At 36.1% G+C, this 24,281-nt stretch overlaps 1 protein-coding gene across 3 annotated transcripts in view; it reads left to right on the forward strand.

Moving 5' to 3' along the window:
• The window catches only part of VPS13A (vacuolar protein sorting 13 homolog A), a 220,370-nt gene that overhangs the window by 120,509 nt on the left and 75,580 nt on the right, over positions 1–24,281 (forward strand). For all 3 annotated transcript variants that reach the window (XM_008142061.3, XM_008142063.3, XM_008142064.3), the window contains exons 35-45: positions 3,374–3,524; positions 6,084–6,211; positions 6,565–6,734; positions 8,564–8,781; positions 9,681–9,913; positions 14,164–14,256; positions 15,036–15,392; positions 16,763–16,864; positions 19,401–19,559; positions 19,730–19,985; positions 21,385–21,545. In XM_008142061.3, the coding sequence (XP_008140283.2) occupies positions 3,374–3,524; positions 6,084–6,211; positions 6,565–6,734; positions 8,564–8,781; positions 9,681–9,913; positions 14,164–14,256; positions 15,036–15,392; positions 16,763–16,864; positions 19,401–19,559; positions 19,730–19,985; positions 21,385–21,545 (2,028 nt within the window). The remainder of the gene's footprint in view (positions 1–3,373; positions 3,525–6,083; positions 6,212–6,564; positions 6,735–8,563; positions 8,782–9,680; positions 9,914–14,163; positions 14,257–15,035; positions 15,393–16,762; positions 16,865–19,400; positions 19,560–19,729; positions 19,986–21,384; positions 21,546–24,281) is intronic.

Raw genomic sequence — 24,281 nt, forward strand, 5'->3', positions numbered from 1 at the left:
CTGCCCTGTTCAAGCTGGTTCTCCTATCTCTCCCTCTCTTTGGGTCTTCCTATTCCCCTAGACACAATAATATTGAAATTAGGCCAATTAATAACCCTACAATGTCCTCTAAGTATTCAAGTGAAAGGAAAGTTGCACTTCTCTCACTTGAAATCAAAAGCTAGAAATAGCCGAAACCGGTTTGGCTCAGTGGATAGAGCAGCGGCTTGCGGACTCAAGGGTCCCAGGTTCGATTCCGGTCAAGGGCATGTACCTTGGTTGCGGGCACATCCCCAGTAGGGGGTGTGCAAGAGGCAGCTGATCGATGTTTCTCTCTCATCGATGTTTCTAACTCTCTATCCCTCTCTCTTCCTCTCTGTAAAAAATAAATAAAATATATTTTTTTTTAAAAAAAGCTAGAAATAATTAAGCTTAGTGAGAAAGGCATGTCAAAAGCTAAGTTAGGCTGAAAGCTAGACCTCTTGCAACAAACAGCCAAATTATGAATGCAAAGAAAAAGTCCTTGGAGGAAATTAAAAGGGCTACTTTAGTGAACACACAAATGGTAAAAATGCAGAACAGCCTTGTTGTGGATATGGAGAAAGTTTTAAGGGTCTGGATAGAAGATTAAACCAGGCACAACAGTCTCTTAAGCTAAAGTCTAATCCAAAGCAAACCCCTAACTTTCTTCAATTCTCTGAAGGCTGAGATAGGTGAGGAAGTTGCACAAGAAAATTTTGAAACTAGCAGTGGTTCGTTCCTGAAGTTAAGGGAAAAATCTTTCTCTAAAACATAAAAGTACAAGGTAAAACAGCAAATGCTGATGTAGAAGCTGCAGCAAGTTACCCAGAAGATCTAGTTAAAATAATTAATGATGGTGGTTACACTAAACAGCAGTATAGACGATATGGTCTTATATTGGAAGAAGATATACCATCTAGGACTTGGATAGCTGGAGAGGAGAAGCAGTGCCTGCCTTTAAAGCTTCAAAAAATAGGCTGACTCTTTTGTTAGGAGATAATGCAACTGCTGACTTGAAATGGAAACCAAGGCCCATGAACCATTCTGGAAATCCTAGGGCCTTTAAGAAATATGCTAGATCTACTCTGCCTGTGCGCTATAAATGAAACACCAAAACCTGGTGATAGTACATCTGTTTACAACATGGTGTGCTGAATATTTTAAACCTAGTGTTGAGACCTACAGCTCAGGAAAAAAAAAGATTCCTTTTAAAATATTACTGCTCATTGACAATACATGTGGTCACCCAAGGCCTCTGATAGAGAGGTATAATAAGATTAATGTTGTTTTTAGACCTGTTAGTACTACCTTCTGTAGCCCATGGATCAAGGAGTAATTTTGGCTTCCAAGACTTATTATTTAAGAAATATATTTTGTAAGGTTATCACTGCAGTAGATAGTGATTCATCTGATGAATCTGGGCAAAGTAAATTGAAAACCTCCTGGAAAGGATTCACCATTCTAGATGCCATTATGAACATTCATGACTTGTGGGAAGAGATCAGACATCAACATTAACACAAATTTGGAAGAAATTGACACCAACTCTCATGGTGACTTTGAGGTATTCAGGACGTCAGTGGAGGAAATAACTGCAGATGTGATGGAAATAGCTAGAAAACTAGAAATAGAAGTGGAGCATGAAGATACGACTGAATTGCTGCAACCTCACGATGAGGATTTGCTTCTTATGGATGAGCAAAGTAGGGTTCCTTGAGGTGGATTCTACTCCCAGTGAACATGCTGGGAAGATTATTGAAATGACAACAAAGAATTTAGAATATTACATAAACTTAATTGATAAAGCAGTGGCAGGTTTTGAGAAGATTGACTCTAATTTTAAAAGAAATTCTGTGGATGAAATGTTATTAAATAGCATTGCATGCCACAAAGAAATTGGTCATGAAAAAGAATCAATTAATATGGCAAACTTCATTGTTATCTAATTTTAAGAAAATTTCATAGCTCCCCCAACCTTCTGCAACCACAACCCTTATCAGTCAGCAACCATTAAAATCGAGGTAAGACTTTCTAATAGCAAAAAAATTATGACTCGCTGAAGGCTTAGATGATGGTTAACACTTCCTAGCAATAAAGTATTTTTAATCAAGTTATGTACATTTTTTTTTTATACTTAATGCTTTCACTTAATAAATTATAATATAGTGTCAACATAATTTTTATATGCACTGGGAAATAAAAAAATTTGTGTGACTCACTTTATTTTGATAGTCGCTTTATTGCGATTGTCTGGAATCGAACCCACAATAAATACAAGATATGCCTGTATCGTCTTTTCAATGAAGTCAAAGAAAGCCTGATGAAAATAAAATTGTTAATTTTTGTGGAATTAAAATTAACCCCTTGAGGTAATTAAACATTATTTTAAAACTCATAGGTCTTTTTATTTTTATTTTTACAAAAACGGTTTTTGTATTAGAGTTCTCTAGAGAAATAAAACAAATATGGTATGTGTGTGTGTGTGTGTGTGTGTGTGTGTGTGTGTGTATACTTGACCTGTGTGCATTAGACTGACACTGAGGTTGAGGTTTAGGAGGGGTCAAGTATGTGGTCACCACGGTGGGCTACAACAGCTGCTTACTACTAAGTGGGTCGTGGTAGAGATGGACTCAATTTCATTCTAGTGGGTCTGCCCCAAAAAGCACTTGGGCATTTGTAGATCGTTTGCAGTATATATAAGGTGTTTGTGTGTGAGTGTAAAACATCTAGGAAAAGATTTGACCAAATATTTAGATACTGTGATCCAACCAAATTGACATAAAATTAACCATCACAACTTGCAGGACAGGTCCTACGCTGGTGATTTTAGGCTAAATTCCCAACACATGAGGTTTTTACTTATTGTGTTAAATTTATTAAGTGGACTAAAACTACTTAAGCCTCAACTTCTTATAAAGTCAGGATTATATTCTTTACACCTACTACTTGTGAGGTTCAAATAAAGTAATTCATGTAAAACACATTGTGAACTATTTTTCATCATACAAATGAATTATTTTTTATTATCCTATATTTAAAGATTTAGCTGTTTGTTTACAAGTAGCTAGATGAATATTTAACCAAGTAAGTTTATTTTAAAGTTTTAAAATTACTAGTTTATTGGTAAATTGTAATAAAAATAGTTCATTATTCATAGCTTCATCGATATTGGCATTTAATTTTGTTCTGTATTTCACAAGGTACTAAAACTCACGTAGTCATTTAAAACTGATTATTCAGTTAGTAGAAATATCTCATGTGTAAAAATTGGTTTTGCAGAGGATTGAAATGAAACAATTATTTTTATTGTATGTGAATTTTTTAGTACATGAAGTAGTAATAAGAAAATAAGCAAATCTTATTTTTTTAACAGTTCATTCTTAGTCAAGAAGATATAACAACTATCTTTAAAACATTATATGGTAATATATGGTATGAAGGAGGTGGCAGTGTCCCACCAGCAGGAGTGAAAGATCAGAGTAGTGTTACTAGTGGAGTCCCTAATGCTTCACATCATTCAGGAGGTAAGTTCTTGACCTTAAACTCTTTCCCCTCCCACCCCACCTCCTTTCTTCTTTTCTTCCATTCTCTATTTCTAGTTTTGCAATAAAATAAGATTTATAAATCTTTTTGAATTATTTAATCTCATTCAGCTATCTCTAAATTGTTTATTATTAGTTGTTCTGTTGATTTTTCCCTTTGATTCAAAATTCTTAGTCCTATTGTGACAAAATTCCTTAGTATTTATGCTTATCTATCCCAACATAGGTCCCCTTTTTCAGTTTTTTTCTCCTTCCTTCCTCTTCTCTCATTCCTATAGCAGCATTTATCCCAGATGAGATATTTTATATTGATAATAGCCATATCAAAGTATTAGAGGTGTCAAGAGAGGATGAGCGTGAATGAATTATGGATTTCAACAAATATATAAATGGTAAATGGAAGGAACAGAACAGAGGGAACCATCACTCAGAAAAGCTGTTTATCCAATGTTGGCTATAATGTACTATGTGGAACCTGACTGGGTTCTAAGTTTAGCATCAGTACAGACAAAGAATAGGGTCACTTGGGAGTGCTGGGATGATTTTGCTTCACAGGAACAAAGTTCTCCTCATTCTGGCATTTTGGGAGATCCCCAAATCTACCTCTCTTAAAGAGCAACCTACTAGCTCATAAAATCCACCCTTGCAAAGCCCTGAGATTTTTACACAGTTTTGTCAGTCAAGGAGAATCCTAACACACAAACAACCATACATTTATAACATTGTAGGAAACCCCATCTTTGCTTGTTAGAATAACCAACCCAGTCCTTTACTGTTAAGTATTAATGGACAGATATGAAGAAAATCACAAGAACCTGACCATGAAAGAAACCAACATAAACAGAATAGATAATTAGAATTAGATTTATCCATCAATAAAACTGAATGGGATGGAATGGATAGATGATAAAAGACAATGGAGCCATATAGTCAAATTTCTAAGGAAAATGATTTTGAAGTTAGGTTTCTGTATAATGCCAAACCATCATCCAAATGTGAAAACAATAATTTGCAGATGTTTAGTCCCACAAAGTTACTTCTTTCATACTCATTCTTGAATAAATTAGTTTTAAAATATATTCTAGCAAAACAAGGAATTCAGGAAAGAGGAAAACATAGGATACAAAAACAATGGGCCTAACCAGGACTACAAGGAAAAGGAATGCCAAAATATTATATGTTACTGGGATGTGTAGTAAAAAATGCTTCATTATCATTAAAGAGGAATTCAGAATATCTTAAGGAAAAAAAAGTGGAAGAATGTCTTCAAGAAGAAAAGTAGCATAAATTCCATAATATATATAGAATGAGGGATTAATTTCAGTAATTTCCCCATTATCCATGGGAATACTTTTCAAGACACCCAGTGGATGCCTGAAGCTGAGTAGTACCTAATGCTATGTATATTATGATTTTTCCTGTATATACATACCTGTGATAAAATTTAACTTATATATCAGCCACAATAAATGATTAACAACAACTAATAAAGTATAGAACAATTGTAACAATATACTGTAAAAAACAGTTATGTGCATGGCTTTACCTTTATTTTACTTAATAACCTTTACATTACTAAGTAAAATAAAGGTTGCTTAAACACAAGTCTGTGATACCACAACAGTCCATCTGATAACTGAGAGGACTATTAATTGACTAATAGGCAGGTAGTATATACAGAGTGGATAGGCTGGATAAAGGCATGATTTCACATCCTGGGTAGGATGGAGGGGTCAGCATACGATTTTATAATGCTACTTAGAATGGTGCACAATTTAAAACTTATGAATTATTTTTGACATTTTTCATTTAACACTTTCAGACCTTGGTCGACTATGGGTAACATACCACAGAAAGTGAAGCTGTGGATAAGGGGGATTACTATAAGTACCTTCCATAAGTGATATGGAGAGGAAGACATGCTTTCTGTTCCTAGGAAGGGAGAAATTGCTACAAATAGTCAGGTGCAGAAGTGGAGGAGATTTTGCATGATTTTGAAAAATCGTTAGAATGTGAGAAGAGATGCTCTCTTTTTTGAGAGATGCACTAGTTGTAATGTAGTAGCAGAGGAAGTATTATAATAAACTATTAGTCTCTTCATTGAAAATTATTACATAGCTATAATTAAATCAGACATGGAAGACTTAATCTGTAAATAAGAATTTACATGATATTAGCTATGTTAACCTAGTAGTAACCATGTTAACTGAGCAAAGCTGAAAAGAGGAAGATGGGACCGATAAAGGAAATACATGGTAAGGACTTAAAATAATAGGCAGTGCAAAGGTAATGTCTAAAATGTGCAGGATGAAAAATAGACATTTAAATATATTATTTTAATCATTCACCTCTAGAAATTTTTACCGATTACTCAATTTCAACAATTAGTATAATATGGCTGCTTTTATTGCTACTATATCTCTTCTCCTCTTCTATACCCATTTGATTAATAATTCTGTTAAATCTATTTCAATGCTATTTTAATGAGTTCTGGCTTTCCTGATTTTTTTTCTTTTATCTAATAACTTTAATTTTTCCAAGGAACAACTGTAGTGACAGCTGCTGTGGTAGAAGTACATTCATGTGCCGCTCAAGTTAAGACAACACTAAATATGAGTTTCAGAACTGATTATCTCACCATGATACTTTATAGTCCAGGTCCTGAACAGGTAAGTTGAGGGGAAAAAATACATTTTTTACTTGATGAAAATTATATAGTGAATATTTATTAAAATACCATTCATTAATATTTTATGTACATTTTGGAGTATCTGTTCCTGTGAGAAAAATTATTGATCTCTTCATTTTAGTAATAAAATAATTTTAACCATGTCCCCTTTAAAATGTGTTATCTTTGCTATAGTCAGTGATGTGAAAAATAAATTTTGAATTAAAGTCAATATATATTTTTTGGCCTTTCTTAGTGAGTCCTTTGGAAATAGAGAATGTGGTAGTTTATAATTAAAAATTGCTTTGTATTTATGTGTTTGTGTAAAATTTATATTGATTTTCTCTTCTGCAGGCTTCCTTTACAGATGTTCGTGATCCTTCTCTGACACTTGCTGAATTTAAGTTGGAGAATATAATAAGTACTTTAAAAATGTATACAGATGACTCAGTATTTTCTGCCTTCTCATTAAAAAACTGTATTTTAGATGATAAAAGGCCTCATGTCAAGAAGGCAACTCCTAGGTAATAGTGTTCTGCGTTTTTACTTGAAATATGGTTGATACCTACACTAATAAAAGAGAAACATGCAAATTAACCATCACTCTGCTACACCAAGCCACACCCACCAGCCAATAAGGAGTGAGTATGCAAATTAACCCAACCAAGATGGCAGCTGGCCATGGAGCTGGAGCAAGCAGGAGGCTTGGGTTGCCCTGGCAATGGAAGAAGCCAAGCTTCCTGCCCACCCTGGCCGGCCCTGGCCTCCGCTCAAGGCTACAAAGTTTCAATTATAGAAGATAAATAAATCCCAACAAAAATGGTGGTGGCCATGGAGCTGGAGCAAGCAGGAGGCTTGGGTTGCCCCTGGCGATGGAGTAAGCCAAGCTTCCTGGCTGGCCCTGGCCTCCACTCAAGGCTACAAAGTTTCCATTATAGAAGATAAATAAATCCCAACAAAAATGGAGGCAGCCACGGAGCTGGAGCAAGCAGGAGGCTTGGGTTGCCCCCGGCGATGGAGGAAACCAAGCTTCCCACCTGCCCTGGCCAGCCCTCGCCTCCACTCAAGGAGGTGCTGAAAAATAAAAATAAAAATAAAAAAAGGAGGGGCTTGGACCTTGGGTCGCCAGGGGGTGATCAGGCCAGGATGGGACAGCAGGGGCCGTTGTGGGTAAGCAGACCAGCAGGGGGGCCAGTTGGGGGTGAGCAGGCCATCAGTGAGGATCGGAGGTTAACAGGACAGTGGGGGGGGGCACTTTGGATTGAGCAGGCCAGCAGGGGGGCAATTGGGGGTGAGCAGGCCAGTAGGGAGGGAAAGTGGGGGGTGAGCAGGCCAGCAGGAGGGGCAGTTGGGGGTGAGCAGGCCAGCAGGAGGGGCAGTTGGGGGTGAGCAGGCCTGCAAGGGGGGCAGTTGGGGGTGATCAGGCTGGTGGGGAGGCATTCGGGGGCGAGCAGGCAGGCGGCGGGGGCATTTGGGGCGAGCAGGTCAGCAGGCAGAGTGGTTAGGGGCAATCAGGCAGGCAGGCAGGCAGGTGAGTGGCTGGAGCCAGCAGTCCTGGATTGTGAGAGGGATATCCGACTGCCAGTTTAGGCCTGATCCCCCCCTCCCCCCGTGCATGAATTTCATGCACCAGGCCACTAGTATTTTATAAAACTTATTCCCAAAGTTGCACATTCATTTTTTGGCCACATCCTTAATATCATCAGAGCTTCAATTCAGTGAAGTCATGGTTCACAGTCAACATTTTAAATATCCAGGTGGCTTGGTTGGTTGAAGCATCATCTCATACACCAAAAGGTGGCAGATTGCATTCCCTGTCAGGCCTCATACCCAGGTTGCGGGTTTGATCCCAGGTCAGGGTGCATCTGAGAGGCAACTGATTGATGTTTCTCACTTCGATGTTTTTCTCTCTCCCTCCCGCCTGCCCTCCTTTCTTCTGTCTCCAAAAATAAATAAATAATTAATTAAAGACATAAAATGTCTTGTTTTATGTGCTCTTGCTGGATAGTTGATATATTAATTAAATAAAAATAATCTAATTTTTTTGTTCAAATTAATTTATATTATCAAAATTATTATCAATTCATTCAAAATTTAATGGGAAATATATGAAAAATATGCTGAGATTCCAAATTCTGATAATTTCTTAAAAACACACTAACTAATTTATAAAACAGTTATGTTCCAGAAGTTTGTAAATCTATTATTATTTGGAGTACTTTGAGATCTTTCTATGATAAATGGCTTCAGATGCTGGTTGGCTGTCAGTGAAAGGGATAAGAAGTCTTTGAGTTTTATTGGTGTGTTTGGTTATTTGTAAGCTATTCATAGGAATTTTTATGGTGTTTTTCAGAATGATAGGACTGACAGTTGGATTTGACAAAAAAGATATGATGGATGTAAAGTATAAGAAAATCAGAGATGGTTGGATGTCTGATGTAGTCCTTCAAGAAACATATATTTGTGCAAGTGTGGAATTTCTGCTGACAGTTGCAAATGTCTTTCTTGAAGCCTACACCACAGGCACTGCTGTAGAAACCAATGTTCAAGCATGGGCTACTAAAGAAGAAGGTTAGTTATTAAATAAAATATTTAATATCTATGTTAATCAAGTGTTACAATAGCACTTACCTTGATTAGCTTTCTAGATTAGCAATTTTCAACCTGTGTGCCACAAGAATTTTTAAAACATGAAATACCTGACTATTTAATCAGGGCAAGTAAAAAAATGACAACATCAATTTCCATTCGATATGAATGAATCAAATTTATTCCCATTTTTTTTTGTCAGATTGGCAAAATATATTTGATGTGCTGCAGAATTTGTTTCAGTTTATGAGTTGAAAAAGGTTAAAAATAGCAGTTCTAATTGATGAGGTTAAATTAATTAATAAATTAAAATTTTATTTTTAAGAGGTAAGAGGAAAATGTGCTTTCTGCTGAGATGTGCAGTTTGCATATTTTTCAAGGTGTAACTATATATTGGGTTCAAAAATTAATGAGACCTATATTAGAATAATTACTTGTACTTATCTGCAGACAATAATTTGAAAGAATTTGTTGGAAGAAAACCTGCAGGGAGAAATAATGAACCAACTACTTCTTTTCATTATTAAAGATAGTATTTCAACTTAAAATACTCTTATTTTTATTTTATATATGGTTTTCTACTGTCTTTTACATATTTCATTTATTGTGGTGCAGTGGAAAGAGTATCATGTTGAGAGTTCGAAACTGGGTTAGTTTTCTGCTCTGCCATGGTGGAGATTTCCCTCCAAATTTTAAAATGTACTTATAACTCTAACTTCTTCAAATCTTACATTATAGATTTCTTTGGGATCTAAGATGCCTTTATTTTAGTTTTTACTTAGAATGAAAATAACATTTTCCCATAAATAATACGTTTTTTATAAAATGTGTAGCAAAGATTTATAAATATTTTAAATTATTTATCTTTATTTCTATTTTAGTACCTGCACAGGTACAAGAAAAGTGGGAAGTGAATATTCTTATTAAAAATCCTGAAATTGTGTTTGTGGCCGATATGACAAGAAATGATGCTCCTGCCTTAGTCATTACAACACAGTGTGGAATTTGTTGGAAGGGTGACCTTGAAAACAACACAATGACTGCTGCTATTAAAGATCTCCAAATGAGAGCATGCCCATTTCTTCCTGACAAGAGAAAAGACAGAATCACTACTGTGAGTTTACTATTTAATTATCTGTTTTGTATTTAGTATACACCACTTTATGAACCTACCTGCAGACTTTCTAATCTTCCTTTATAAAGTAATTTTTTTTTTTTTGGAGAGCCTAACCTGGATTACTGTTATACCACTTTGAAACTCTTTTTCATTCTTCCAGTTGTTCCTCATTGTTTTACGTATTTGTGGGAATAGTCTCACTAAGAAGCTGCTTTCATCTTCACATTTTTGAGACCTTACTCGGACATACTATCCGTGTCAGTTCCACACTGCTCTTAGGCCTTGAAAACTATCTACCACTTGTTTGAGATGTTGTTGCAATTTTACCATTTTTTCATATTTCTCTCCCATCCGGACACTTTTGCTTTGATGTATGTGTTTAACTGATTAAAATTTATTTCTTCCAAGACATATTTTCAAGTTAACTATCTGACTCCTAGTACTCTTATAAAACACTTATAAAAATGTTTAGTCTTTTATAGGAATAATAGAAGCATAAATGTCTAAAAATTATCAACATAGAAATGTAAGCTATAATTCTCTAGTTTGCAAGGTTGATGGCTCATCACTAAGAAAAGAGCATATAGAAAACTGAGGGCATACTGATTGATTCTCTTTTAGGTGAATGCTTAGAAATTTTATATATTTCTTCTATTCACATCATTTGGCATGAATGTAGCTATGTGACCATACTTATCTGCAAAAACAGCTGGAGAATGTGGTCGTCTTATTCTTTTATTATTTTATTTTTTTGCGTTATCTTGTGCCCAGGTAAATCTTGTATTAATTTCTGTGGGGAAAAAAGAACGGATATCAAGACAGCTAGAGGCTCTTCCCACAGTCCACTAAACGTTTTATTCCTTTGTCCATACTGATAATCCATGCTTGTCTTTTCTCACCTCCACCTCAAGGGTTACAGTCACAGCTCACAATCCAGGATCTTTAGATGATAATTTTCTTTGTTGAGTCTGTATGTGATTTCTCTGGAGAAGTGTAAATAGGGGAGGCTTGTCAGGTGAAGTGACATTTATGCCAATGCCTGAAAGATGAGTAGTTATTAGCAGCAGAACTGAAACAGGAGTCATGGGAGTGTGTTTCAGGATGAAGGTATAACGTGCAGAGAACCTGGGTTCCAGAGAGCACAAGTTCCCACCCCATATCTACCCACATACCAACAACTATATTTATATACTCTGACTTTTTCTCGTTATTCTGTGGTTCTCAACTTGGGGCAGTCTTCCCACCACCAAGATAGTGTTTGTAAAGTAGGGAATGTATAGTGAGCTCTTACAGGCTTCTATAGATGTTGGATAGCCCAAGATTGCTTCTTTGAAGGGGACGCAGTAGCAGCAGGAAAATAATGCATTAATAGTGAAAATCATAATACAGGAGCTATATGGTGAGAATTAGAGTAGAAAGGAAAAAAATAAAAGTAGCACTAAAATTATAATGGATGTATTATAATAGAATAATACTAGTAGGGAAATAATTCCATTTTAAGATAATGTTTCTACATCTTCAATTGATCTCTATAGATATATTGTGTATAACTTGACTGTAGTGTAGTTTTGTCACTAATATGTTGGATCAGCTGCATTTAAAAAAATACATTTTTATTGACTTCAGAGAGAGGGAGATAGAGACAGAAACATCAATGATGAGAGAGAATCATCAGTTGGTTGCCTCCTGCATACCCCCTACTGGGGATCGATCCTGCAGCCCGGGCATGGAATCAAACCGTGACCTCCTGGTTCATAGGTTGTTGCTCAACCAAAGAGCCTCACTGGCCAGATGATCAGCTGCATTTTTAATCCTAGGGAACTTAATTAGACTTGAAAATAAAGGAGTTGGATAAGGAACAAAACAAACACTCATACTTATTTTGGGAATGGACTGTAAAAAAACAAAATTTATCAAGTTAGAAACTTTTATATGTATTTATAATAGTACTTTTTGGTTTTGTTTTTTGCCTTCCCTAAGATGAAGATATAACACAAATTTTATGTTGGAAGTTGTGGATTATGTATTGTAATATGGTTGTAATTTCCTATCCCTGAAGTTTCAAGAAATAATATATTGAATATGTAAGTCATGTACTAGTTGCTTTTGCTGATTTATTAGAATAATAGTGAATTTTAATGTGCTTTCTTTGGAGAATGAATTTGTTTATCATATTTTTTCTGATTTATTTTTTCATTTTTAATGTAAGCAGTATTCTAAAATGGCCCCAAAGATTTCTACCTCCTGTTGAATGTGCACAGTATAGTCTGCTTCCATTGAGTGTGGATAGGATCAGTGAATATAATTAGGTTACTAATCAGTTAACTGAGTTAATTAAAGAGAGATTCTGGATGGGCCTAATCTAATTTTTAAAATGCTGGCATTGAAGAAGCAAGCTGCCATACTGTGGGGAAGGCTGCATGGCAAGAACCTATGAGCAACTAGTAGGTGTCAAAAGCAGTCTCTGGCTGACAGCACAAGCCAGTGGAGATCTCAGTTTTAGGGCCACAAAGAAATGAATTCTACCAACCACCTGAATGAGCCTGGGAGCAGGTCTTTCTCAGTCAAGCCTCAAGATAAAGATGCAACCAGCTGATAACTGATTTCAGCAAGATTCCTGACCCATGAAAATAAGGAAAAAATAAATTAGTGTTGTTTTAAGCCACTAAGTTTATGGTACTTTGTTACACAGCAATAGGAGAAGAATACAGATTTTTTTTTTTACCAGAAATAAGATGTAGCAATTATTTAAAATGTGGGAGCATCTTTGGAACTGGATAGTATGCAGAAGCTGGAGGAATTTTGAATAGAAGGATAGAGAAAGCCTAACTTGTGTTGATCAGACTCTTGGTGGAAACTTGGTCATTGAGGACACTGCTAACGAGGACTCAGAAAGAAGGTAAAAGACATATTATTGGAAACTACAGGGATTGCTTGATATGTAGTCCCAGAAAGCTTTGAAAAATGGTGTCTTGAACCCCCAACATTCTACTGGCAAGAAGCAGGAGGATAAAAAGCAACTACTCAGTTTCGTATTTGTGCTACCTTTTATAAAGAAGGAAGAATGACTCAGGGTGGAGCTGAGAGCCACAGTCAATTGTTATTAGGCTTTGAAACCTAATCAAGAAACTTATTTACTTGGCTGAATTTCAGAACTGCTTTGGAGAAGTGACTCCTTTTTATCTTCCATTTTTCCAACTTGAATGGGAACGTCTGTTATTGTTATCCTATGTCTGTCCCACCATTCTATGTTAGGAATGGTGGGGGCAGATAACTCATCTTAGTTTCACAATTTCATAAAGGGAGAGAAATTGTGCCCTAGCAGCTACACTTAATAGATTATACCCAGGAATTTCATGAGGACCTGGAGCTGATTTAGTTTTAGACTTTGAGCTGGTAAAAACTAGATGAGATTTTGTATATTTTAATCAATGAGAGCTATAGGTGAGATAGAGGTATGATGAGATACAGACTTATATAAGTGATTTTGGACTTTGAGCTATAATGGAATGAGACTGTTAGGAACCTTAGGAGGAGGTGAATATATTTTGTGTTTGGAAGGAATGTGGTCACTGGGTGCTAGAGGATAGAATCCTGCTTACCACAGTCAGGAAAAACTCAGTTAATTTATAATTAAGAATTATTTAGTAAATCTAATGTATTTATAAGTTTTACATCTCATCTTTTATAGCTTTTTCTATATAGATTAATTTATTTCATTGTAATTTTATAATGGAAAAGATGCCATGATAAAATTTTTGTTTTAGTAAGTAAAATAAAATATATAATGCACATTTTACATATTTCTATAGTTAAGCATATTTAAGAAATCCTACATATTGTTTTATTAATACTGCTCATATTAACCCTTTGCACTCGCTTGCTTTTTTCTCGATTCCTTTATTCTACTCGGGATTTAATTTTTTAAATACCCCAGATTTTACAAAGCGCGGCAGTAGAATAAAAAACTGGAGTTTCTTTTCATACAAACTTATTTATTTGGATTTTTTTATATTTCAAATTATTGATACATTCAAAGAGTAATTTTAATCTCGATATCCGAGTGCAAAAGGTTAATACTTGATATTATAATGACTAAGTAAAGAGAGGTGTGTTATTGAGTCTCTTATTTTTCAACAGTTTTGAATAACTTGTCTATTTAATATAGTTAGCTATTACTAGGAAAGCCTTTAAATAAAAATATTTTAAGAGCAATGGTAATTTAGTGTTACTGATTTTTCTCATAGGTTTTGCAGCCCTGTGACTTGTTCTATCAAGCTACTCAGATAGGCAGAGATCCACAAGTGATTGATATATCACTAAAATCTCTGACACTAAAGGTAAGTTAAAATGTCAGTCATTTAGATCTTTAGTGAACTTTTAAAAAATTAATAAAACTAGAAATAAACAGTTATTACAGCAAGTCTTCTAATTGTTAAGTAAGCAAAAAAGAAGCTATTTTTTAAAAATCTTTCTATATAAAAGCCTAATATGCTAATTGTCCCTCCAACTGTTCAACCATTTGACCAGTCACTGTGATGTGCACTAACCACCAGGGGGCAGACGCTCCGACCAGTAGGTTAGCTTGCTGCTGGTGTCCGGCCAATCGGGACTGGGCAAGACTGGCCAGTCATGGCCTGGAGCCCTCCCGTGGTTCCTCCCCAGCTGGCTGCCCCTGATAGGCCCCAATTGAGACTGGGCAAGATGGGCCGGACATGCCCTGGAGACCTCCTGCGGTCCCTCTCTGGCCCCAGTTGTGCACTAGTGGGGTCCCTTGGCCTGGCCTGCGCCCTCTCGCAATCCGGGACCCCTTGGGGGATGTCAGAGAGCCGATTTCAGCCCAGTCCTCACAGGCCAGGCCATGGGACCCCACCTGTGCACAAATCCATGCAGCAGGCCTCTGGTATTTTAATAAGATTAATGTAAATACCTTAATTGAAATTAGTTATGATAATTAATTTTTGTGGGCAGTGAATTATATTTGCGGTTTCATGGTAATAACATTATTATTTCAACATTAATTATTATTCTTCAGCAAATACATTTAATTTTCCTTGAAGTATGTATTTTTAAAAGCTGCATGAGTAGATTTTTTATTAGTTTAAAATTTTTTCCTTAGGTTTCACCAGTTATCATAAATACTGTGATTACCATAACTGCAGCACTTTATACAACTAAGGAAACCATCCCACAAGAAACTGCTTCTTCTACAGCACATTTATGGGAAAAGAAGGATACAAAGACTTTAAAAATGTGGTTTCTTGAAGAACCAAATGAAGTGAAAAACATAGCTCCCACAACTGAATTGGTACCCAAAGGAGAGATAATAAAAATGAACATTGATTCTATTTTTATAGTTCTTGAGGCTGGGGTTGGTCATAGAACAGTGCCTATGCTTTTGGCAAAATCATGTTTTTCAGGGGAAGGCAAAAACTGGAGTTCCCTCATAAATCTCCACTGTCAGCTTGAGCTAGAAGTAAGTAAATGTATTATTTTTTCTAGATTTTATACCAAATCATGATACATATAGAATATTTTGAGAATCTTATTTAAATATTTAAGCATATTGTAAATATGATGTTGGCTCAGAAACCTTTTGGAAGAAAGTTTACAAGTTAATGCCTTTGATAAAGTTTTATGTATACAGTAAGCCCTCACTTAGTGTCATTGATAGGTTTTGCCATTTTAAGCAAAAGGATATAGAACAAAACCAATTTTACTGTAGCTAATTGATAATGAAAAAGAGTTAAATTCCTACAACATCTTACCAGTGTTGTAACAAAACAATGTTGAAGAAAATGTTATTTGAGGCCCTATTTTACTTTAACTTTAGGCCACATGTTCACACTAAGTTTATATTTCAGTTGATTTGATCAAGTTAAACATGATACATTAATAGATTGTTGTTGATTAGATTCAAAATTCTTGTTTTTAGGAATTTAATGGAATGCCTTTCTTCCTTTGAAAGAAAAGTAAACTATTTTTGAATCTCTTCTAAAAGAGTAATATAAAGAATTAGAAGGATATGTCTTATACTTTTATATAATGCACAATCTTTATACTCTAGTGAGAATCCACTAAGATCTTTAAATTTATATAATGCATAATTATATAAATTTATATAATGCATAATCTTTATACTCTAGTGAGAGTATTTTATATAAGAAATTTGCTTTGCACAAATGTACATTTTCTTCAGAATTTATCTATATAGCATCACCCCCAAAGCTACTTTGGTTTACAAATTATTAATCAAGTTTGTCTAATGGAAACTAATCTGATAATCTACTCTTATAAAAAAATATGGAGATTTATAAACTGCTATATTATTTGTATTGATACAGTTATATATTAATAGAGGTAGATATGACTGACTAGATTACAGTTGTTCAAATTTTGGCTAGAATTTTGTATACTTTCCAGAGGTTAATCTAGGATGTCCAGAAAGTTCAAAAAATTCAAATAAATAAACACTCATTGAATCCTATGTTACTTGCTTTCGAAGTCTTTTGAAAAGTCAGTGGAGGTAGACAGACATGTTAAAAAATGTCAATAATATATAATAGATAAACACAGTCTTTTATGTTTAGTCTGGCCTGGAAGTTAAGGAAACATGATTAAAAGAGGGTTTTATCTGGATTAAATTATGGAAGCTAAATTATGATGTTAACCAGGTGAGGAAAGTGCTGAGGGAGTGAATGTTGGAAACTAATTAGTGGCATTTAGTATGATTTTCATATCGGAGAAATAGCATAGCCAAAAGGAATGGTAGTACTAAACAACATGAAAGATCATTTTAGCAAATTCCAGAATGCCTTATTAAAAAATTAAAAATTCTCTTTATAGGTGCATTATTACAATGAAATGTTTGGTGTATGGGAACCTTTGCTTGAACCTTTAGAAATTGACCAGACTGAGGAATTTAGACCATGGAATCTTGGAATCAAGGTATATTTGAAGTCTAAAAATTATTTAAAAATTGAGGTTATCTACACCACATAAAACATAACAATTTCAATCTCAACAAAGTTCAACATTTGTAATTATTAGCCTTGCTGTATGCTTCCCTGTTTGACCTGTGAATGTAATTTTCAAACCAAAGGCCAATGCCCTCCTGTGCTTTTGCAAATACAAATAATCCTATATAATAAAGAGGTAATATGTAAATTGACCATCATGCACTCACACAAGATGGCCGTCCCCATGTGGTCATAAGATGGCTGCCACAAGATGGCTGGCAGTTGTGGGCGATCAGGCCAGCTAGGGAGGACAGTTGGGGGTGACCAGGTTGGCAGGGGAGGGCATTTGGGGGCGACCAGGCCTGCAGGGGAGGGAGGGCAGTTGGGGGGGACCAGGCCTGCAGGGGAGAGCAGTTAGGGGCGACCAGGCCTGCAGGGGAAGGCAGTTGGGGGTGACCAGGCTGGCAGGGGAGGGCAGTTGGGGGCGACCAGGCCTGCAGGGGAGGGCAGTTGGGGGTGACCGGGCTGGCAGGGGAGGGCAGTTGGGTTGGGGGTGACCAGGCCTGCAGTGGAAGGCAGTTGGGGGTGACCGGGCTGGCAGGGGAGGACAGTTGGGGGCAATTGGGCTGGCAGGGGAGCAGTTAGGCGTTGATCATACTGGCAGGCAGAAATGGTTAGGGGCAATCAGGCAGGCAGGCAGGTGAGCGTTTGGGAGCCAGCAGTCCCGGATTGTGAGAGGGATGTCCTACTGCCGGCTTAGGCCTGATCCCAAGGGGTCCCAGATTGGAGAGGGTGCAGGCTTGGCTGAGGGACACTCCCCTCCCCCCAGCAATGTACTTTTATTTTCACCCTTACAACAAGTGTCTGAAGAATGTACAGTTTCTAACTTCATTGTAACATGTGAAAGGACTGAGACTAGAAAGGGCTTCACTAAAGTAATGATACCTTTAGAGTGGAGGTGATGGAGTGCAAATCTGGCTGCAGAAGCCCTACTCATATTAAAATGCTGCTAGCTTCTTATAAGTTGCTATTTATCCTGTGTTTCCTTTGTCTTCTGAAGGATATGTTTATGGAAGAAAACATTATTTGTTTGAAATATGTTTAAAATAATTGAGTTTACGTAATCATAAAAATCAGGACCTTTAGATGGATGAAATTGTACTTCTGAAGCAGGAGACTGTGGAATAACTGGCATGTTTCCTCCCTAATGACAATTCAGTCAACCTCCAAACAGATTTTCAATGGTTTAAAGTCAATTAAAGTAACAACAGATGTGACTAGCTTGGCATGTCCATCTTTTTTTTTTTTTATCACTACATTTGATTTTCCACATATTTCAGACAAAGGATTTACTAGTAGATAAAAGAACTTATTTGGTGGTTTTTAGGTTGGAATATACATGGGCCCTGGATCTGTGAATCCTAAAAAAAGGTAGATGTTACTGTTTTTCATGAGTTCTGGGTTCTAGTGGCACTGTTTTGCAACTGTTGTTGGACTTCTGAAGTTCCTGATTTTCTGTTCTTTATTTATAGCACTAGAGGCCTAGTGCAAGAAAATTCATGCACTGGAGGGGGGTCCCTTAGCCCAGCCTGCCCCTTCTCACAGTTCGGGAGCCCTCAGGGGCGGGAGACGACCCAGCGATCAGGGGAAGGCAATGCCCCCATAACAACTCTGCTGCTGCCACTGCTGGCAGCGCAAGCCTCGGCCAGCCCTGGTTATCTGAGCCTTGGATAGCCCTGGACGGCTGGGCAGCCGACATCCGAGGCTTGCCTGCACCCTGGGCCAGCCCTAGGTGGCTGGGCATACAACATCCGAGGCTTGCCTGCGCCTCAGGCCATCCCTGGGGGACTGGGGGGCTGCTGGTGGGTCCAGCCGCACCCTGTGCCTGCCGCGCTCCCCCTCCCCCCCCCAAGCTGGGCTGAAAGGACTATGGGACTCTCGTGGCAGGTGCAAGGAGCAGCCAGACCCGCCTGAGGGCATGTCTGGCCACACCACATGCCTGCCACCCGCTCCCCCCCCAGCAGGGCTGACAGGACTGAGGGACTCCAGCCAGGCTGAGGGGACTGGGCATTGCCATCTTGTGGCTATGGGCGCCACCATCTTTGTGACGGCATGATGGTCAATTTGCATATCCCTCTTTATTAGATAGGATGACCAATAGATTAAATGACTTTTCTCACTCTAAATTTTCATTTGCTATGAAGTATGTGCTTTTCATTTTCATTCTGATGCCACATTCATTTAGTAATTTTGGTGTGTTTTTTCCCCCTCCTAAAATGTGCTTGTCATTTTAGTATCACTGAGGATAAGAAGAATTTTTCCCCTAATACTGCTCTGTGCTAGGTGACCTTATTTGGCTGATTTCCAAGTAATTCCAATAAGACAGTAGAAATGATAAAAAATGTTTGCTCTCTCTAATGTTATTGGGATTTGTCTAAAGTTTGTTTTTCCTTTGCAAAATGAGTTATGTTGTGCTTCCAGGAACAAATTTTCCTTATATTTCTATAATTTACATGTCATTTTAGATGAAAAAGAAAGCAAAAAAGGCTATTGTTGAGTCAGATACTGAAGAAGAACATTACAGAGTGCCAGAATATAAAACTGTCATCAGCTTCTATTCAAAAGACCAACTAAACATTACATTATCCAAATGTGGTCTTGTAATGTTAAATAATTTAGTCAAGGTAAGAAAAGATATTTGAAACTTTAAATATGGCTGTACTACTCAGTTAAACCCTTCTCTTTTCTTGAATAAAAGTTTTTTATTAACTTAGTTATTTGTCATATGTTCATTAGTGTTCTGCTTGTCATTTGGTTTTCCACATTTCATTTTACGATAACTCTTTCTTATTAGGCATTTACAGAAGCTGCCTCTGGATCTTCAACTGTCTTCATGAGGGATCTAGCGCCATTTATGATTTTTAATTCTCTTGGACTTACCATCTCTGTTTCACCAAGTGATTCTTTTAGTGTGCTCAACGTGCCAGTGGCAAAGTCATATATATTGAAAAATGAGGAAAGTTTAAGTATGGATTATGTCCGAACAAAAGACAATGATCATTTCAATGCAATGACCAGCCTAAGCAGCAAGCTTTTCTTCATTCTTCTTAGTAAGTGATAAATTGCTTCCTAGGGCTTTCATTTCTTTTAAGTTATATTTTATATTCCATTTTACTCATTTCTGATATCTTACACGTTTTTTATCTCCTTCCTAATATTTTGTTTGTTTGTTTGCAGGACTTTCATTGCTGTTGTCACTCTATTTTTGTATTCCAAATTCTAACTTTCTTTATTCACTGCTTTCTTTAGAGCATGGTAATTGACTACTTTATATTTTGGGGAAGAAAAATATCAGATCTCATTCTTACTCAGCTTTTATAGACTATAGCTATTGGTGATTGTTGTTTTAACTATGTTTGGTATTATTAGGTAGTAGTCTACCAGTGTTGCTGAATGAATTCAAAATAAGGTTTGAATTTATGGAAATGACACATTTTAATGGTTATGGGTTTGTAAGTGGTTTTATGTTATGCTTATTGAAGTGGAAATTTTTTTGTCCTTTGTGATTCCCAGAACTGTTTCATTTTCATAGAAGTGAAAGCAAATAAATTCTTAAATTATCATTATTATCTTATATACTCACTGTGAGCTAAATAGTCCCAAAGCCTCACCCATACCACTTTCTGATACTTTTACATTTAAATAGTGAAGGTGGAGCACATTTGAAAGGTTAATTAGACTTTGGGTAGGAGTACCAAAACTGGTAACTAGTGCTCTTCTAGTCAAGAAATGATGCATAACAGTGGTTTAGGTTTCAGGTGTTGTCCAAGCATTGTCATTGAATTGTTCTTGTCAGTTTTACCTCTACTTGTTTTTGAACTAACATTTCATGGAATAATGTGGGGGGATTAATGTAAATAATGTAAAGAATTCATCCCTCAATACAGTATATGTATGTATATTAGATTGATTAATTTATATAAAATTTTATTTAATCAAATCCTACATGTCACAAAGTGTCACTTTTGTGATGAGAAAATTAACAATGGAAAAATTTCAGCTACCTTGGTAATTGCCAAAGATTGCCCGAAGGTATTAGGCTCTGGTTATTATAACAGCAAATTTGAGATGCTTTATTATATTTTATAAAAATTCTCATTATTTGAAAAGGCTTATGAAACTTTTTGTTCATAAGTGTTGTCTTAGGTCAAACTACTGAATGAGATTTTTTTTCAATTAAAACAAATTTTTAATAAAGTCTTGAAGGTTTTAAATGAATGTGATGGAAATGCATTGTGATTTCTTACAGTATCTCTTTGTATACATTATGTCAATACAAAAAAATACTCTTTGTATAATCCCTTTGTATAATCTTAAATCCAAAGACTTGAGTGACTCTTTATTCATAACTTTAAGAAATCATCTGATGTTTTTGATACTTAACATCTATTTAAAATTAATATATGATGATTTACAATAATACTTTTCAAACATTTATATTCAATTTAGCACCTGCTAACCACTCTACTGCTGATAAAATTCCCTTAACAAAAGTGGGACGACGACTATACACTGTAAGACACAGAGAATCTGGAGTTGAAAGATCTATTGTTTGTCAAATTGATGCAGTGGAAGGAAATAAGAAGGTAACAGTTCGCTCCCCAGTGCAGGTAGGAAATGATAGTTTTTTGGGGGTCATATGCATATTTGTGTGCTAATAAAAAAAAAAGTAAAATAAAGCAAATTACTACCAAAAGCATACAAATTATAGTAGCAGTATAACTAATATCAAAAAGAAGAATCATTACCAGTAATTGTACTACTCTAATATGAGCAGTGATAGGATTTTGTTCAATATACTTGTAATTTTTGTATAAGACTATTTTGTAAAATCTTTTTATGGAGTATTTTGTAAAAAACAACAACTCATCAATATTTTGTTTGGGGTCTTTATAGTATGTATATATCCTTTTGTTTTAATTAGAAAATATGGTGAGAGAAAATTTATATCTATAATAATAAAAGTGTAATATGCTAATTAGACCGGACGACCTTCTGGACGAAGCAGGGGCTGTGAGGTATGCCTGGGTACCAGGTGCCTGCAGGCAGCCAGAGGGAAGCCCGGGTCCCGGTGCAAGAGGGAAGTTGGTGCTGGCAGCTAGGGCAAGGAAAGCCTACTCTGGCATGAATTTCGTGCATCGGGCCTATAGTAGATTTAATGAGGTAAAATTGATGTATAATAAGCTGCATACACTCAAAGTTGAGTTTTACACAAAAATACACCTATGAGATCTTTATCACAGTCATAGTAATTAACATATTTATCTTCCCTAAAGGTTTCTTCTCTTCCCACTTTCCCATTCCCAGGCGTCCACTGACATGTTCTCATTGTATTTTAGTTACACAATATAGAATTTATGTAACTGAAATGGAGTACAGAATGGAGTCTTGCTTCTTTTACTAGGCATAATTTTGTATGTATCAACTTTTATTATTAATGTTGTTATATGCAGTTGCATATTGTTGAGTAGTAATTGATATACCACATACCATTTTGTCTATGATATGAGGAAAGAGTTGAAGTTCACTTTTTTCCCATATGTCTGGCTAATAAGTTGTTCCAACCAAGATTATTACTTTTACATTAAATTGCCTTGACACTTTTGTCAAACACAAACTGACCAAATCTTTGTGGGTTTATTTCTGAATTCTCTATTCTGATTTATTGCACTGTTTATCTTCATGCTAATGACACACTGTATTGATAATACTAGTACTTTGAATTTTGAAATCGGGTAATACAAGTTGTGCCGCTTTGTTCTTTTCAGAGGTTGTTTGGATTATTCTCAGTCGTTTCCTTTTCCATTTACTTTCAGACTCAGATTTTCAATTTTTATTCAAAATTTTGGATAAAGATGAAATTTTTCATATTAATTTGATTCTTCATTGCTAGGTGAAGTACAGTTGCTTTTTATATTAACTTGTGCAAACTTACTATTTCCACTTTTTAGTTGTAGTGGATTTTTAATATGTTTACTTATAGTGTCTTAAAGACATTTTTACTTTCTCCTTTCTAACCTGGATGCATGTTATTTTATTTTTTTGCCTGTTGTGCTGGCTAGAACCTCCAGTACAATTTGAATAGGAATCATGAAAGCAGACATTTTTGCTTTGTTCTCAGTTTTAAGGGGAAAATATCCACTCTTTTACCATTGAGTATGTTTTGAGGGATTTTGTTTTGTTTTGCTTTTTTTTTTTTTTTTTTTTTGTGTGTGTGTGTGTGTGTGTGTGTGTGTTGTAGTTACCCTTTCTCAGGTTGAAAATGCTTCCTTCTATTTTGGTGAGAGTTTTTCTCAGGATTTTGTCAAAATATTTCCTGTATTTATTGAGAGGATCTTTTAAAAAAAATTGTTAATATGGCAAGTTATGTTAGTTGAATTTTAATTGTTATCCTATATAATAAAGGCTAATATGCAAATCGACCAAAGGGCAGAACAACCAGTCGCCATGATGTGCACTGACCACCAGGGAGCAGACGCTCAAAGCAGGAGCTGCCCTCTGGTGGTCAGTGCGCTCCCACAGGGGGAGCACAATTTAGCCAGAAGCCGGGCTCTTGGCTGGTGAGCACAGCGGTGGTGGTGGGAGCCTCTCCCGCCTCTGCTGCAGTGCTAAGGACCCCTTGGCGGATGTCTGACTGCTGGCTGAGGCCCGCTCCCCACATGTACCAGGCCTCTAGTATTAAATAATGTTTGATTGTTTTTTAAATATTAAGTCAACCTTGCATTGCCAGTGTAAATCCCAGTTATTCATGAAGTATTATTAACCCTTTGATGCATTGTTCGTTTGATTTGCTAAAATCATGTTCATAGTTTTTGCATTTATGTTCATGAGGAATATTGGTGTAGAGTTTTCTTGTAACATTTTTCTTTTGTGAAGGTTTTCAAATATAGTTTCACTTTATTTTATGAGTAAGGTCTATTCAAATTATTTCTTCTTAAGTGAACTCTTCTAGTAATTTTGTCTCTTTCATGAAATTTGTCCATGAATTGTTTCCATTTTTACTTCACTTTTGTTTTATTTTTACCAGGTATAGAAATACAGATTGATAGGTTATTTTTTTTTCATACTTTTAATAAGAAGTTATTTGATTGTTGTCTGGATTACATTGTTTCTGACCAGAATTTGCTGTTATTTTTTATCTTTAAACTTTTATTTTATTGTTGACAGTAATACAGATGTCTCCCATTTTCTCCCTTTTTGCCCACTTCCATCCATCCCACTTCCATGCAAGGCCTTCCCCTGCTATTGTCTGTGTCTATGGGTTATGCATATATGCATAAATATTCTTTGGTTAATCTCTTCCTGTCTCCTCCCCCCAACCCTGATATTTTTTATTTTTGCTGTTT

Source organism: Eptesicus fuscus, chromosome 15, assembly GCF_027574615.1.
Source record: "Eptesicus fuscus isolate TK198812 chromosome 15, DD_ASM_mEF_20220401, whole genome shotgun sequence".
Lineage (NCBI taxonomy): Eukaryota > Metazoa > Chordata > Mammalia > Chiroptera > Vespertilionidae > Eptesicus > Eptesicus fuscus.